General features: G+C 35.1%; 1 protein-coding gene across 7 annotated transcripts in view; it reads right to left on the bottom strand.

Annotated features, from left to right (window-relative positions):
• Nucleotides 1–9,103: 9,103 nt before the first annotated feature.
• LOC119650595 (AN1-type zinc finger protein 5) overlaps nt 9,104–18,469 on the bottom strand; it is an 80,984-nt gene continuing 71,618 nt past the window's right edge. For 3 of the 7 annotated variants that reach the window (XM_038053446.1, XM_038053447.1, XM_038053450.1), the window contains 4 exons: nt 16,634–17,748; nt 16,410–16,568; nt 12,042–12,195; nt 9,104–11,984 (listed from right to left, as the gene is read on the bottom strand). In XM_038053446.1, the coding sequence (XP_037909374.1) occupies nt 11,827–11,984; nt 12,042–12,195; nt 16,410–16,568; nt 16,634–16,732 (570 nt within the window). In that variant the 5' untranslated portion in view covers nt 16,733–17,748 and the 3' untranslated portion in view covers nt 9,104–11,826. Of the gene's footprint in view, nt 11,985–12,041; nt 12,196–15,668; nt 16,116–16,409; nt 16,569–16,633; nt 17,749–18,048; nt 18,175–18,469 lie in introns of those variants that run through there. The other 4 variants (XM_038053449.1, XM_038053451.1, XM_038053444.1 and 1 more) reach the window with 4 other exon arrangements.

The raw sequence follows: 18,469 nt of genomic DNA, 5'->3' as shown, positions 1-18,469 counted from the left end.
TTACTTAGAGAGTAATAAGATATAAAGAGGGATGGGGGAACTAAGCTTATTGAGATAGTAGTAGTTTTTAACGAGGCCGAGATCACTTACATAGAACCAAAAACATGCAAGGTGAACGGAAATTAGTTTTAGTTTGATGAAAGCAAGGAAAACATTTATTACAGTGGCATTATTAAGAATCGTGGTGACTCGAATATTTGATTTCTTTTTTGCGCTACCATCTTTTATAAAAATTATTTACGAGTATTATTGTGAAGAAAGTTATCTAACATGATATCCGCTAGCAAAAAGCGATGGATCGTCTGTAGTTGAAAGCAGATAAAAACAGTGTGATTGTATGTTTTCTTTCTTAAAAAAAATTGCAGCTGACGGAATTGTATCATTAATGCTATTATAATTCTAATTGAACAGGTAACTCCTTTATGATTGACTCGAAAAATAGTTGGACTTACATTAAAATCACTAGAATTGGTTCAGATTAGAGAATTGAAATGAGTATCACTACAAGTAGAATAGACAAATATTACCAAAATTAATTTTATTGGCCATCAACAACGCCATGCAGTTAAAAACAAATATTATATAAATTTAGACTCTTAGAAAAATTTCCGTACGAGATAATTGGATTATTATGAATATTTTGTACGTATTCGCAAGTACCAGCCATTCTATAATCTTGATTATGTATTGAATAGAGATCGAACACAACAGAAAATTAAAGATAAACCCATTATGATTTGTCAATTGTTCCAAAGCTTAACCAGTGCTCTCAATTCAATGAATCTCACTTTCTGATACTTACTCTGAAATATACTTTGGGAAGATGTTAGGCAAATCTTTTGTTTTATTCATAAATACATATACTAGCTAGTGTGTTCAAAAACTAAGGTGAATTTTTAATTTAAACTTCACGCGCTGACCGATTTAAGTAAACTTCTTTATTTTTATGTTGATTCTACTGTTAGGTAAATTGTTACGCTTGTATCTAAACAACTAATAGTGATTTGGCGATTTTTACAATGTCTGACTTGGTAGGGCAAAGAAGTGCAATAAATTTCGTTTGCGAAATGATTTTTGCAGGTCAACGGTAAACCGGGTATGTCCCAGAAAAACGTTTATGAGTAATGCAAAGGCTTCAAAAAAGCAGAGAAAGTGTTGGTGTGCAACGGGCGGATGACGATTTCCAATAAAGCTCTATTCATACGATCCAGCACAACTAGCGTTTCCAGCACCTAACATGTCAGATACAAAAGACTGTTTTCATGCATTTGGTATAAGAGTATTCATACTATCTAGCAGCAGCCTTTCCGCATCCAGAACGACATTGTAGAAGCCAAGAACATCCGTCTCCCGCTTGAATTTGTATGGTGGAAGAAAATTATTGGGCAGGTACGCCGTCCCACCCATCCGAGTGGGACTTTGTGCAAGTATTATATTTCGTTCTTTCATCAATGTAAACTAGTGGAAAATGAATGCAAGTTAAATTAGTATGGTTTTAGATAAATGCAACTACCGTTCTTTCTGTATGACATTGCATTCATTCGTTAGTTTATCGAAACTGATGATCAATTCACGGCTGAAAAGCGAACAAAACCAAATAGAAGTTCGCATTGCAGTCTACACAGGAAACCACTTTATATTTGCGAAAATTCTGCTTGAATTTTTGAAAGATACGTTAATACAGATTGGCCTCACACGGAATAATTCCTAAAAAAACGCATGCATATGTCTATGCTTCTTCACTTCCAATGGAATACCTTTTCAATTTCCCTACTGGGATACTTTTCAGCACGGCGAAAACATTCTTTTCAAGGATTCTGATCTGTATTGTGCTGTGTCTGGGCGGATCCGGAACGCTTGCTGCTGGATCGTATGATTACTCTCATAGTTAATGTATGGAACAATTCTTTTGTGTGATACACTAGCTGTTAGATCGTATGAATACAACTTAAGGCCGAGCTTATACACGTGCTGTAGGAGGAATGGAGTAAAACAAACCCCATTTATAGAAGAAAACTTTTTTGCTCTATGAGAAAAAGACTACTAAATGCTATTAAGAGCAAAGGTGGAGGTACACAATTTTACCTTTTTACGTTTTTACATTTGTGTGGTATTGTCTCCTATTTTTATGAAGTGTCCCAGCGTTTCGGTACCACAATTAAATTTAGTTTTTTTTTCATGCGAGGATTTTTTGAATACACTCTGCTTAGCGGAAAAATGTTGTGACGGGCAAGTGTTACTCTTACTATTTTAATCTAGTAATGTTTTTCCCTTTTTTTTCACCCCTTTGTGCCGAGCGCGAGAAAACTTTTAAAATCGATGTGTGTTCGCGGTGTTTCTAGCTATAAGGTTTAAGGAATTAAAACGTAACACCGTCTCCGTCGCTAGTAGTGATTATTTTATTCAGTATATATCGATATTTCGGGAACAACTTGTTTTCTTCTTCAGTGCATGGGTGTATACACCCCGAGATATCGATATATGCTGAATAAAGTAATCACTACTAGCGACGGAGATGGTGTTACGTTTTAATTCCTTAAAACTTTTGAACTCACTTGATTTCTTTCCTCAAGTATCTTATTATTAAAAATGATTTTTATATCGACTAAAATTGACTTGAAAATCGAATTAAAAAAAAGAAATAAACTTAATTAAATAAAAGAAAAAAAATAGATTTTTTTCAATTGATAAAATTTAGAGAAATACCAAAAGGAAGAAAGTTGTTGAATTGCGCATTGAGGAAAATGGAGTAATGAATCTTCCAATGCCACATCTGGATATTGGCTTTTTGGCTTTGAAGTATGTTCAAAGTTGTAAAATAAGATGAATCTGCATCCATAATGTAAATATCGAAAACCATTGACACTTTCTGTTGTTGCTGCTGAGAACCGATGCAAAATCGATATTTTAATTATTGTTCGATTGACTCGAATTTTTTATTGTACATTCAGAACTATTTGCTCCTGGACACTACGTAGGATTTTTTTAATATTGCATAGTTCAATTGTTATTAACAATTTCCTAATGATTTTTGGTGTTTTTTTTTTAATTTCAGGTCGATCAATTTCAAGAAAAAATCTATGTACTGTTGAAGCTGCTATGATATCTAATAGAAATTTTATATTTCAGTACTGTATCTTCGAAATTACTGCAATTATGGGTTCCGCTAAAGAGCTTACAAATATAAGAAAGTTGTTTGGGGAAACGCTGGAAAGAACGACAATGCTACTGAATACTTCTATAATAATCAAACTTTTACCAGATTTCAATGTGTTGTTTGGTTTCTTTGAAAAAAAATAAGGTTTGCTCTATTTTTCAACCTCTACAATAGTTTACCCCCTTAATGGAAGGAAAAAAGGTGAATTAATTTCATTTCAGTTATCTGATCCAAACATTCTAACAACTTCGGTGGCGGTGATGTTAAGGTTCAATCCACTTTTACGGCACGAACGCATCCTTATGAATCAAATGGGAGCAGAGAATATCAACAAATGTTAGATATTTGTTAAACCCTAATTATGAAAATCAAGATGAAGGGAGGGTTACTTTCAAAGAAGATTGTGTTCCAGTACCAACGCTATTGCTTGTTTTGCAGCTCATTGAATCAATTGGCTCACATGACCAGCTTACCCACCTGACTTGAAGCCTTCACAAAATGTATGACGAATGACTAGACGAATCTAAGCAAGCAACACGGGTTACAAGACTATCAATTTGCTGTGAAATTTAATTTTTCGCCAATGGGTACGTTTAGAGGAAGACGTATTATGAGTCAAGAACAGTTTGAATTGCTGGTGTCATTAGGGACAGTAGCAGACCCACAGATTATTTAACGCTACTTTGATATTTTTTATGTTAAAAAATCAAATTTAATAAAATTATAAAGTTAGTTTCTTATCTATTAAAAACGGTTGTTTTTGAATTTAAAGTGTAATTTTTTTAGAAAACTATTTTCCACAGGGTACAAAACTAAAACATTACAACGTGAAAAACCACCATCGAAAGTTGCCCTATTTCATCTACAAACACTTGTGCGTGATGTCACGTCCTTTTAATTTTGAATCTGTACGATAAGAAAATTTAGCTGTTTTTGCATCTCCGAAGCCTGGAATGGGGTCTGATTTGGGAAAATGCTATATTCGAAACTGTGTCAACAACTTCAGTTCTTTATAATGCGATTATTATCCATTCGAGTATGCATAAAAATAATCCAATCGGATAATTTTTTACAACGTTTCGACGGTTACTTATGACGGCATTCCTTAAATTTTTGTTAGATTATGCCCAAACGAGTTACACTTCAATGACATTAATAAATGCTGTGATACTTCTATAACTTATAAAACCAAGATATTTTCGTAAAGATGAAATAAAATTGCAGTCCAATTTTAGTAAAGGAAAGCAATAGATCTTCAATTTGTAATTAATTATATACCGTAAGATTATGGTGTGAGATATGTATTATAATCGGCTTTCAAGTACTAAGCCGCCTTTTCTCGAAAGACATGACTCGAAGCGAACAGCCGGGGACAGCCGGAGATATTAAAGCACTTGCCACTAGTTGAAGGCTGATTTCTAAGCCAGAAAGGAAACGATTTATTTCTAAGGTGGGTGATCATCAAAACTTTGGCTTGCATGCAAAATAGTTCACTTCTGACCAGGTTAATAGACTTTAAAAGAATTTAAATTAGAAGCAAACACTATAAAAAATCAAGTCGAAATATTTTTCGTCATAAAACCTTACCTACAGTAAGATAAGTAAGAGCGTGTACAGCGTTATTTCCAAACCTAGAATTTTTTATAGGAATCTCTGCTCTTGATGGTTCGTTGAGAAAATTTTAATCGGTGTCAATTTTTTACCAGAGAAGTTCCGAAACTACGTAGTTATATATACACCTGAAAGGTCCAAAAATTACATATGCAGTTACAGCCAAGGCTGGAGGAGCAGCATTCGAAATTTGTAGGAGCATACCTGATTGTCTTCAGATAGGTCACTGGTAACTTTCGCCGATACTCTAATTGCCTACACGACACATAAGAAGTCAGTTGAGGGTGAAAGTGAATCCCAAAAGATGGCGAATTAATCCATAGAAATGCGTAACTATTTTGTTTCGAGACTCTTTGGTGTATGCCAGTAAGAACTCGCAAACGAGGATGGAACTGGGCACTCTTCCACAAGAAATGCGTCAAATATTTGGGTGTACATTTAGATGAACACTTGGATTTCAATTATCATACTTAAATGGTGTTAGAAAATACACACAAGCATTCATGTCCCTTCGGAAATTCTTCTATTCTCCACACCTCACCCGAAGAATTAGGGTAATCTGCTACCTTCCCCGGGATACAACAATACTCACCTGTAGGTGTCCTATCGCATTTAACCTGAGCGCTAGTCAGATGAAGAAACTCAAGAGTTTTCGAGAGGAAATGTTTGGTGCCTCAAATTATCAACATTACGTAACAAATGAGGTGATGTATGAAGCTGATATATCTCAAATGAATTTGTACGATCCGCATCGCATAGGGAGAACCTTTCGGTTTCGCAACTTAAGGGCAGTTCTCATACTCAGTAGTGTTTTTAAAATTTTTGTTGTTTGTTTGTTTGTTTGAATTTTTTATTTTCAAGATAAACATGATCACACTTCTCCTGTGTTTTTGACCAAGCCGTGAACCCCAAGATGGAAGTTTAAATGCAGTTTTGTTTAGAACTGGGCTGAACTAGGACCAGAATCGAACTAGAATCGGCTCAAAAATAAAATTTGGCGGCTTTTAAAAAAATACATAAATATCAAAATTGCCCTCCTTTTGACAAAGAATTTCGGAAATTCTAGTTCAAGCCATAATGACGCGTGTTGCAATCATTCTAATAAAAAAAGTTATTAAAACCGATCTAGTAGTTCCTGAAAAAAATTAAGGAGAAGTTTTGAAAAACCTGCTTGCGAGATAAACGCGATCAAAGTTTCAGAAGATGTTTGCGACCAATCCGAATGTAAAATCTTATTAAGTTTAAATAAAATCTTTAAAATACAAGTTTAAAACGAAAGACGAATCAAGCAAATTGAATAATAAATGGCCGAGCAATTTCAAAAAGTGTCCGGAAAAAGGTGTTATCACAAATACAATTCATATGAAAAATATGCTGTTTTGTGTCCTCTTGATAATGACTTGTATGAAATTTCCTGACTTGTTTTATAAAAATTTTTTTCGAAAAAAACTATTGCAAGTTTGGACTTGAAACTTTAAGGAATGATCCTTGAGACTATTCTATCAAATTAGTAAATAAGGAATATTGTTGACTGTCTCCTTAAGAATAGGAGATCCCGGATTCGACTGAAGATACTCCAGAGTGATGGTAATTGACTTCGGGCGCAACTGAATTTGTGGTTGCGAGATGCCGATTAGTGGCGGAAATTTTGCGCTATTGCTGCATATCCTATTTAGGGAGCTTCCTTTTCCCCCATATTGTATAGTATGGTATAGTACATAATAGCTCTGTAGATATTAATAAATTATAAAATAAACTTAAAACAATTGTTAAATAGTTTGAGGGAAGAATTGTAAAAATTCGGTTAAAAAATACATGTAAGATAAGAGAATTTTCCACTTTTTTTATTGTCATTTTGATTTCACGCTATTTATATGAAAAAAATTGTCACTTGAAACAGCCTACGACTTTTGTTAGCACAATCACGAATTGAATGTGGTTTTCGTTGATCACATAATTAGGGGCAAATAGAGTTTTATTTAATTCATTTTGAAGCCACAGTTTACCAATGAGAATTTTAAGACGTAGACTATTTGATGGCGGGCTTCGCAGATGCATTGCAACGAAAAAGCCACAAGTTTTAAAAAAGAAGTTAAAACACATTTAATTTGCAAAGGAATTGGCGAAAAGTCTTTACGAGTTTTAGAAGAGCATATTTTCAAGCGACGAACCTAAATTCAACTTGTTTGGATCAAATGGAATGAATTATCTGTGTAGTTCCTCACCCAAACAAGGAAATGCACCCTCACTATACTCGAAAAACCATCAAGCACGGTATAGGAAATATTATAGTTTGGTTTGAAGTGCGACCTATTCATGCTTTAGAATAAGCTCTAATCGTCGGAACGATTGAGTGAATCGACCAAAATGAGTATAATCATTTCAAAAAAAATACGAACATTTGCCGATGAATACATATGTATGCATACATGTCCACTTCATCTATCTTCATGTAGGATATCGTCCCAAAACGCACTGCTAATATCGCTGAGGCATGATTTTCTTCATGAAATCTAAATGTTTTGACTTGGCCGGCTTAAAGCCCTGATTTAAACCCAATTCAAAGTCTCTGGGCAAATGTTGAGAGTACTTTTAGAGCAGAAAACAAAAATTACACATGAGCTGTTCCAAAATATGAAGGAAATATGGCAGAATATTTCCGTTGAACGATGTCAGCATTTAGGCTAATCAGGCAAAAATATGCAATCAAGTTATGAAATATAAAGGGTATTCCATAAAGTATTAGATTTTTGTTGAATATAATCACCAAAAATTGCATAATATATAAAAATTTCGATCCAGTAGAAACTCGGTTATCCGGCCCTGAATTATACAGATTCGCGATTATCCGGCCTACCAACCGCGCTCAAATACATAGCTTTACTGTACAAATCCAATCTATGCAAGCATGGACGTGTCGGGACTTGTATTATCCACCCGCGCCCCGCCCGATCTCTGCTCCACGCGTCTTATTATTGGCTTAGTTAATTACCGACTGTTACTCCGTTGTTGTGTCACGTCTGTATTTAAAAATTTCAAAGTGTAAGAGAGTGGTGTTATCGCTTAATATAATAATAAGATAAATAGTATTTATTCATTAAAAAAGGAGAAACCGATCGTAAGTTAGCTGATCAGTACGGTGTAGGGACATCTACGATAAGTGATATTAAGAAGAATATCAATTCAATTTTGAAGTACGCCTGCAATGAAAATCGGAGTAAACATCGAAAAGTAATGAAGAAACCGAAAAAGAAACTTTTAGGAGCTTTGCATTGTTGGTTTTTACAAAAACTATCACCTGGGAAACCGGTATCTGGTCCTTTGCTCTGTGAAAAAGCATAACAGTTAAATAAATAAAAAATAGGTGGCGATTAATCCTTCTAATAAAGAGCGAATAACAATTTTAGTTTATGCCAACGCTTCCGGACCTCATAAGATACCATTATCCTCCATCAGGAAATATTTATGTGGAAAAACTCTAGTTGTCCACGAAAAATAGTTTCTAATTTCTAAACTGCATGTTTTACGTTGCTATGAATGCATTGTTTTTTCGCCGGTTATTTACACAAAAGCAACATAAATTAATGGAGAAACTTTCTATGAAAAGAATGTCGATATTTCAAAGGTATAACTGTTGGTATAAAATATTTTGAGGGCCAATCGTGATCACATAATACATTAAATGTCTCTTAAATGATAAATAGACAATTTTTTTATGCTTATCTTGCTATTCTTGAATATTTGTGGGAAAATACGCCGAAATAGCGAAATATCCCCATATTTCGTTCTGGGTGAAATCAGTTAAGACGGTCGACATTAACAGGAAAGCGTAATTACTGATTGTCGAACATCAATTCACAACAGAAGACAAGGAACGGTTCTTACGTGATGAAAATAACCTCAACCACCCCCATGCTAGCCTAAAACGAGAAAAGGCATAATGATGCCTAGCCTGAAGTATCAAATTAGTAAATCCCATCGAAAACGCCTGAGCCTGCTTCAACCAGAAACTTTGAGGAAATGCACCTTCACTTTCCGGTCGGAATACGCCGACAATTTGCTAAAAAAAATATGCTCCGGAGATGCCGAAAGTTGCTGACGGTGGTTCGACTCACTAATAACACAATTGCTTATAGCCGCGAAACATGTAAAACGCATACACATATGTATGTGTGAAAACTTTATTGAGTAGATTTTTCATGAATACGCTTTTCACGCCCTTACTGCATGCAAATTAAATCAAAAGGAAAACAAAACAACAATATTAAATTGAAACAAAAAATATTTTATTTGTATAGTTTTTTCTTTCTTTAATCATAAACCTTGTTTATTCTCTTTTTTTCTTCTCTAAAAATAAAACAATAAATGAAAAAAAAGCTTTCAAATTCCTACAAACTAAAAAAAGAAACTTTCTTCAACTAAAAGTGTTTAGGTGTTTCGTTAAAATATGTTTAAATCTTTAATTTTCTTCCTTTCTCTACTTATATTCCTCCTATTCAAATCAGTAATATTATTCAATTATTTATATATATATAGTTTCTTTATTATAGAACGACGTTCCTCCTTTCTTACATATTCTTTAATAATATTAGTCTAAGAGTTTCGAAGAAAATTACTAAAAAGAACAAAAACCATTGAATAAAATACATTAGAAATATAATATTCGGGACACGATGGCCCGAAGACGCTTTGACAAATTCCATATTTTCATTTATATACGAGTGTACGTGTATGTGTTGTATGCGTTGCTTTCATTTTGCTCTGTTTCACTTTTCTTCGAAAATTCACCACAATTTCTCTAATATACCACTTATCGATTTTTCGCTGTTTTCCATTTGCTCAATACAATTATATTTGCATTTCAATCAATCAATGTTGCATTGAATTTTAGATATATGCCTTCATAATTATGTATATAGTAAATAGATATATTCCAATACAAACTAACAAAAGTAATATAATTGAAAGTGGTTACTCCATATGTGTGTAGTACTGTAGGGTCGTTTCGTGTTAAAGGTGCGCGGCTACTACGTGTCTATTGTTCAATTCGAATCGATTTCTTGCATTAACTCGTGTTTGTTACTGCATTCAGAATAACAAACGTCTGAGCCTGTAAACGGTACCCGAACCCGCTACTTACTACATGAGGAGAAGAGTTCCCAGACTGACACGTAAATGATAGCACTAAAGTAGAGCCACCGCCATTTTTCGTTAGTACCAATCAATCACTGAATACTGTTAAAATTTAATGACAACTTGTCGACTGCATAGTAATAAATGGATGATATAAGAAAATTCCCTGTTTCGATCAAGCATCGCTATCTGATGGGGCAAAACGCAGTTCGAAGGAACTTGAAAAAAATGTTATTCCACATCTTCACCGGAACAAACAATATGTGAGTGGTGATATGAGAACCGACGATACTGAGCAAAATCAAAAAATAATATTCTCTTAATCATTTTGAATGACCGTGAAATGAGGTAGCAAATATCGTACGATTTTATCAGAATATGTGATGTGTATTTCACATAACATTTGCGTAAGGAACACTTTGTGCGAGACGGGTACAGTGTTCACTGCCGATGGCGCGGGACTGATTTCGAGCAGTTGAAGTCGTTTAGGCGTAAACCACGATTTTTCGTAAATCTACTACGCCAGTAAGCCATGAATACACTACCTACATACCTGAGTCAACTAAGCCGCCAGTACAGTCTACGATCGGGGGAAAACTCAACAATCGGATGGGAAAGTCCTGACCAGCATTTGTTTGGGTGGGCATAGGTACTCTTCAATTATTTCGAAGAATAATTTCAGGATATTATGCCGCAAGATCACCACACCGCTTGAGTGTAGAAATAAGAAATAGCCTGCATTTCATGTAGAAAAAGGAATTTTCCATCATGGCATCGCACCAGCTCACTCATCCAGAAAAGTACTCATCGATTACTATTTATTGAAAAAAATTGTTTCTAAGAAGGCATCTTTCTCAAATCTAGAAGCAAAACGAGAAACTATGACTTATTTTAATGAAATTGACAAATCGGATTATACAATAGATTTGAATACGTTAAAGGGCAGATGGAATAAATGTATTATCTTGAAGGAAACTATGTGGAAGAGTAAAGTGCATTTTTGACAAAAACCGCGTTTCCGAATTGTCAGTCCGAGAACTTTTCACCACATGTAGTAAGCATGATACAGTCTTTTGTCAACCACACATGAGCGTACGTGTGGCCAAGGACAAAAGCAAGTGCCACAATCACCTCTGTACGACCCAAAACGTTTCTCAATCGGAGGAATTCAAAAGTCGAACAATTTTATGTACATGTACCTTCTGTGAAATATTTTTGGATTGTGAGGCTAGATCTGTGTAAACAATGTAATACTTAACGAAAGAAATTATAAAAACTATTTTTCTTTGCTCTTTTTGCGTTTTTCTCCTAATCGGTATATTTGCACAAGTAACAATTCGCGGAGATGAATTTAGCATTTTCAAAGATGTCGGAATAGCAAAGAGTTTAGATTTGCTTTTGAAATAAAACTTTAAAACAAAACAAAACCTTTTTAAACGAATCACTAAGGTGGACGATGAAGAATTACAAGTTCGTGAATATTAGATTTTCTTTAAGAGTTTTTTTTTGTTTCTCTATATACGAATGAGTGAATTAAAAATTATAATTTTTTTCTTCATTTTTGTATGCATTTATTTAAAAATATTTATATTAATTTTTGTTTCTGTGTTTGCATTATTATGTATATATACCTAGTAATTTTTTGAATTTTTTCATATATTTTCAGTTTTTTTGCAAATTTTCATTTTCACTCTCATGTAAGACTTTTTGTTGTGTGTTTACTTGTTCTGTTTTATCCTTATAATCTTCTTTCATTTAGTAGTACTCTAATTTTAATTTCCTTTTTCTTTTGTGTTTAAATGTAATCATCTCTCTTCCATATTTTTTCCTTGTTTTTGTCGTATTTGTATATATTTATATATTTTTAATATTATCATTATTATAATTAATATTTATATTTATATAAAATGATGGCACAATTAAGTTCAAATTTTCTGAATTTTTTCGCCAACCACTACAGGATTATTGCGTCTAATTTCTTGGGCCCCGTGTTCCCTATAGTCAAATGTGCAGTCATGTTTATCACTGTATCGGTGCACAGCACAATATAGTCCGCCACATCGGCATTCGAAACCTGTAAAATCCATGGCAGGACAATCGGTATTTTGTTACAAAGACTGAGAAATAAATGAATTCTCACCTGTCAAGCCAACCTTCTTGCGACAAACAGCACATCGATTCTTTTTCTTTTTCGCATCTTTGTCGCCCTCTTTGTCATCTTGATCATTTGTGGAAGTCGAGGGTCCAGCAGTTGCGGCTACGTTTTCACTTGCTGTACTTTCTTCATTTATTTTCTAGAAAAAAATAAAAGGAACGTTTTTGAGAAATTTGTGCAAATATAGTCATTTTTCTAACTTTTTTCCAAAATACATTATCTGAAAATATTTGGGTGCTCTTCCTGCGGATGCTTGGATCAAAGCCGGAGCGAAATTAAAAATTTAGTCAACATAAACGAATACTCTGGAAACCTGATTTAGAGACAGGCAAATTTACGCCCGAAATTAAGTTACAAATCAATAATATTCATCCCAGTCCTCTTAAGTAATAAGAAGTAATTATCTTCCACGAAGTACTTTAAAAAGTTATAACAATATTGGCAACAATGAGAGGCCGTGAAGCATATGCTTATGCGTAAGGTCGTAATGAAGAGCGCAATGTGAATGATAACGTTAATAAGGCAGAATTGAAGCAAGTAATATTCAAGAGGAAGAAGACTCCATAGACCGAACATTACAGATTAATAGTTTAGATTTTATTAGCTGAATTCGTATCTTTAAACGAGTTTTTCTGAAACTTGTGTTTTTAAAAGTTGTTTCAACGATATCTCAAAAAGGGCTTCGTTTCTTCGGAGCAAAATTAACAAAAAACAAGTCGGAATACCGGAAGTGCACGCTTCGGGTTTTATGTTCATCTTATGTAAGAAACTTCAACGAACACTTTTCTATCTGTATATAGCTACAAATCCAACATATTCCTTCATATTTTTCCAAACTACAAGCCATACGTACATAATACAGCCATAGATATCCTCACCCTAAACGAACTGCCTATTTCCGAATACTGTACATATATTTGCACGTATATATATGATAGTACGTATATTAAATACGACTGGTTTAATGTACAAATATATCTATGTGAATTAGACACTACTCGCAAATTTCCTTAGCCTACATACTGTAACGATAACGGTCCGATACTGTAACGATCCGCACAGCGTTGGTTCGATCGAGTGTATGTTGAAGATACACCCCTTACTGGTAGGCCAATCGTCGTAGAAACCGATAAAATGGTCGAAATCATCCAAGTAGACCGGCATGTGAGCATTCGCTCGATTAGTCAGGAACTGGATAAGGACCATAAAACTGTTTGGAACCATTTGCAGAAGATTGGATGCCAAAAAAAGCGGGATGTTTGGGTCTCACACGAGTTGACGGAAAAAAAATCTCTTGGACCGAATCAATGCCTGCGATGCACTGCTGAAACGGAACGAATTCGACCCATTTTTGAAGCGGATGATGACTGGTGATGAAAAGTGGATCACGTACGAAAATCTCAAGCGAAAAAGATCGTGGTCGAAGCATGGCGAGCCGGCCCAAACCATCGCTAAGGCGGGATTGAAGGTCAGGAAGGTTTTGCTGTGTGTTTGGTGGGATTGAAAGGGAGTTACCCACTATGAGCTGCTCAACTATGGCCAGACCCTCAATTCGGTCCTCTAGTGTGAGCAACTCTACCGTTTGAAGCAGGCGATTGACCAGAAGCGGCTAGGATTGGTCAATAGGAATGGTGTTGTGTTCCACCAGGACAACGCTCGGCGTCACACATCTTTGATGACCCGCCAGAAGCTACGGGGGCTCGGATGGGATGTCCTATCGCACCCACCGTATAGTCTGCGCCTGGCACGAAGTGATTACCATCTCTTCCGGTCCATGCAAAACACTCTTGGTGCTACTAAGTTCGCCTCAAAAGAGGCTTGCGAAAACTGACTGTCTGAGATATTTGCAAATAAGGAGGGGGGATTTTATAAGAGGGGAATATAATGGAGTTGCCTTCTAAATGGCAACAAGTTTGCGAACAAAACGGCGCATATTTGACTTAAATCGGATAATTCTAAGTATGTTAAATAAAGCGTTAAAATTCGATCACAAATACGACATTACTTTTTCCCCCACCCAATATAAAAAATATTGAAGCACAACTGAAATTTTAATAAAAATTTCATAAAAAATACGAAAAGATAGTATCTTTTTTGTCGTTAAAAATCCTATAAAATTGCAGTTTGTCAAGCATAGTCATTTTGCCATAAAAAATGAGAGGCAAGAACTGGAAACGAATTCGGGTGAAGATTTCAAAATACAATTTGAAACTCTTGAAGTCATATTCAGTGCAATAAATTTTTATGCCGTTTTCTAACAGTTGACAAATTGAGGTAAGGAACGTATAAAACAAGTCGGAAACGGAAACACCGCGCTTCAGATACGAAAGGTTTTGAGGGTTTTCTACGGAGAACATTTACGTATTCGATGGTTCCATTTATATATGTATAGCTTTCAGCTTATTTCGATGTGTGTGATGTGAAAGGGCTAATTATGAATTGCTGTAACTTTGGTAATGATGTTAGAATTTCCAACGAACTTCCCAAGATAATGCTCCATAATAAAACATATTTGGAAATTCACAAAATTGATAATATACTGTTAACTTTAATTCAGTAGGTAACGTAACGGAGGATTATTTTGAGGCATAGAAGCCACATGAATAGACCATCAATTTTTTAAATGTTTCAGCTAGGTAGTTTCTGAAATAACTGAACCCTTTCGGATCCCTGCACTCCTCTCCTTTAAGAGCAAACTAAGGCCTATTTCGAAATTTGAAACCAACCTTAAAAATTAACTTTTGTAGGCAAGCGTGCTCCGAAAAAAGCAAAAACCGTTCCGTCCGCCGGAAAAAATCATGGCAACGATTTTCTGGGATTAAAACGGGTTGATTTTCACTTTGGGCTAGTACTGTTGGCTGAAAAATGTTAATGCGGAATTGATGAGAAAACAGCCCCATTTGCAAATAACAACAGCAAAATTAACTGAATTGCGACAGAGCAGTTTCCCCATCCATCTTATTCTTCACATTTGGCTGTGTGCGATTATTTCTTCTGTACTAATATGAGAAAGTGGCTCAGGGAAAATAAATTTCATCGAGTGAAGAAATTATCGATGCAACAAGTGTCTATTTGGCAAAGTCATACTTTTTGGAGGAGCCAGAAGAGCTGTAATATCGTGCGATACGATTGAGATATAAAATAGGTATTTCATTTCAAAATCACTGACTTATCGAACGCCAAAAAACAAAGAACGAACAACATCGAATTGCACTGGTCAAACGAAAACAATAAAAATAAGAGAAACTACAGCTTTGAGACCGTTGAAAATTCCTATCTACGGTCGGAAACCACTCTGAGATGAAGCGATAGCGTAGGTCAGGACGGCAGCTTTCAGGGATGTCGAATTGGTGGACCTCGGCGCAAAACCGGTGTATCCGGAGTTCCTTGAGGCAAGCTTTGCCCGGATACTAGTTATTGGGACGTTGATGATGGAAAGATAACGTAAAGCATAAAATATCACTATTTTGATCCCGTATACGTTCATATCTTTTACCCATGATAACAGCAAATTTAGTAATAGGATTGAAAACAAATAGCATTTTAGCTTTTGACGTTGTGGCATAAATGACATTGGTGTGTCAAACACTACTTATAAATTGGACATCGTACTCGCTTCATTCCAGCATGTAGTTTCTCCGTCTCAGCAGCTGATTCGTTTTTTTCAACAGCGGCCACTGGCGGTATTTCTTCCGCTTTTTCACTTTTATTTGTTTCAACGTCAGCCTGAAGTTTATCACCTGTTTTAACATTGTCATCTATAACGTTGTTTGAAACATTATGTGATGCAGGCCTTATATTGGCTCCAGATACAACAGCTGCTGCCATATTGTCAGCGGTAGATGTTTCATATCCTTCATCCGAAGTATGTTCCGAACCAGCTGGATTATCACTTTGTGCACTTCGATTCTCATCGGTCATTTTACTTTAGTTTTGAACTGTATCTATTACTATTTATCAAATGTCAATGATTTTTTTGCTTATAAAATCTTAAGTAAAAACTTTTTGAAACTCTAAAATGTAATATGTAGATATTGAATTTTGAAACCGAAAATAATGACATGAGAATCCCAAAGACTATTTGATCTAAGTAAGAATATATAAGTAAGAATATTTCACAAAGGAAAAATTGGCATCGATTTTTTTTGCCAAAGCAGCTAGTCCCGTTTTGACAACTGAAAAGGTTTGCTGATTTTGAAATCAACAAAGGTTTGGATTCGTATGGGAGGAACGCTGGCAGACTGCTTGCAGTGCGTTGATCATTATCAAATCCAAAGAAGCACCCAAAGACCAACACTTAAGATTCGAAGATCAAGTACCCCCAGTTTATAGGGAATACAAACTATAACTTACCTCTTTAATTTCGGTATGCTGTTGTAAACTCTGTACTGTTGGTTGTGCTGTGCTGGTAACTGAAATGGCTGGATTAAAGGATGTTGGGCTTGTTTGTGAACTCGATACAGATACGGGTGTGCTACTGACGGGAGGTTGTTGTTTCTTTCGTAGGGAATCCTGTAATAAAACGTTCATTGATTAGAAACGAAGATCAGACTTTAATTGGAATGATAAACTCTTACTTTATAGCAGACTGAGCATAGCCCATCTGTTGCTGGATTTCCGTAGAATCCACATCCTGAGCGGCACATCGGTTGCATTGGATTCGATTCTCGTTCCATTTTTGTTGAAATCTAATTAAAAATAATTTTCCTAATCGCGTATATGCTCCACACAAAACGACTGTTTGAACCGGAAGAGAAAATTATTTCGTCTTCCCGTGCTTTTTACGTCTCAAAATATGAAGTGAGACACTCAGAATATCGTTTCAACTGTGAATAAATCCGCAATGGCAAATTCGAAACCTCCTGTATTCCAACTTCACGTACCACCAAATTACAACTTCAGTGTCCACCAAAAATATATAAATGTTGAAATTTAGTTTCACTAGACGGTTATCTGTTTATGTCCGAAATAAAAAAAATATATATCCGAATTTCTGTTAAACTCCACTTCCCAGATAAATCGTGGTGTGATGCTGATTTTCAACGGCTTCTTCTCGTTTCCGGCAGTATGTAGTGTTATAACATTTTCGACAAAACGAATGAGAAAACACCTCGAAAAATTCTCTAAATCACTTGCACGGGAGTTCACGACCGTTCAACGTACAAAGGAAAAAACAAAAACAAAAAGTCGTACCTAACTCTTCCCCTTTTCAGCTTTCAGAATTTTTCGCTTTTCATACGTGGACCAACACACAATTATTATATCCGTTAGCTTGTCAAAATGTATTTTTTCATTCGCGGCGAATTCATTTAAACTGATTGTTGATTTTGTTTGTATTACACGCGACGCGACTGTTGAATTTTAACGTAGAGGGTGAGAAAAAAATTGTCCACAGCACCTACTCGGAAAATTTTGACGTTTTTACACCAATTTTTTATAGAAACTTTTTCTTTTTGCTATGCGCACTTGAAATGTTCCCTTTCAATGTTATGCACAGAATCCTTAATGTGGACGTTTCAATCGAGGTTGCAACGAAATCGCCGCTTTGCTCGCCTAATATAGCGATTAAAGGAAAAGTAAATCCTTGTACAAACTTGTCCAGTTATAAATCGTGGTTAAGTCAAAAATTAGCTGCTTGAAGCTCCGTAAAAGGTGTACTGTAGACAAGCTGTGTCAATGATTTGCTTCGGACCTGAAATGAGAAAAAAAAATAGATTACTTCGTTATAATTCATGATTTTAAAAAATTCAATTCAAATTTCATATTGAAGTGAAATGAACGATTCTACACAAATCAATCACGCCATGGAGTTTAAAATAACTTAAGAATTTTGTTAAAATTTCAATATATTGGCAACCGTCAATCATAAACTCATTACAAGCCCAGAAGAATATACCCAGCCAGGATTGAAAACTGAAAACACACTTTTCATTGATTTTTCGAAGTTTTGATTTAAAAAAGTCAGCTCTACACTTGGATTTTGAGGTCATACCTTTCAAAAATACTAAATTGTGAAAGGCATTAAAAAAATCGCTCTTTCAGCCTCTAAAAAGATATAACTTGAAATGACTCGTGTTGAAACGCCCGGAAGACAAAGATCGTATGACACCCTTGAGAGGACAGTTTCAGTTTTAAGGCATAATCTTTAACATTTGTTAAAAGTTGAGTTTCTGCAAGGGAATATTGCAATAAATGACAAATGCAATTAAGACTCTAATTTCTAATTCCAGTAGCCGATCATCCAGGCAAATTTTCTGTAAAAGCCAGGTACTTTAAATAATTATGAAAGAAAAGTGACCATTCTTAGAAAGACAATAAAACATTTCAAACTAGGCTCAGTTATTAAATGACTTCGAGGAAAAGATTCAAAATGGTATGTCTAGACTAACAAATGTCTACCTTACCGACCGTAA

Source organism: Hermetia illucens, chromosome 3, assembly GCF_905115235.1.
Source record: "Hermetia illucens chromosome 3, iHerIll2.2.curated.20191125, whole genome shotgun sequence".
NCBI classification, from domain to species: Eukaryota; Metazoa; Arthropoda; class Insecta; order Diptera; family Stratiomyidae; genus Hermetia; species Hermetia illucens.
The sequence above is the reverse complement of the archived record's forward strand: the minus strand, read 5'-3'. Positions and strand labels throughout refer to the sequence as shown.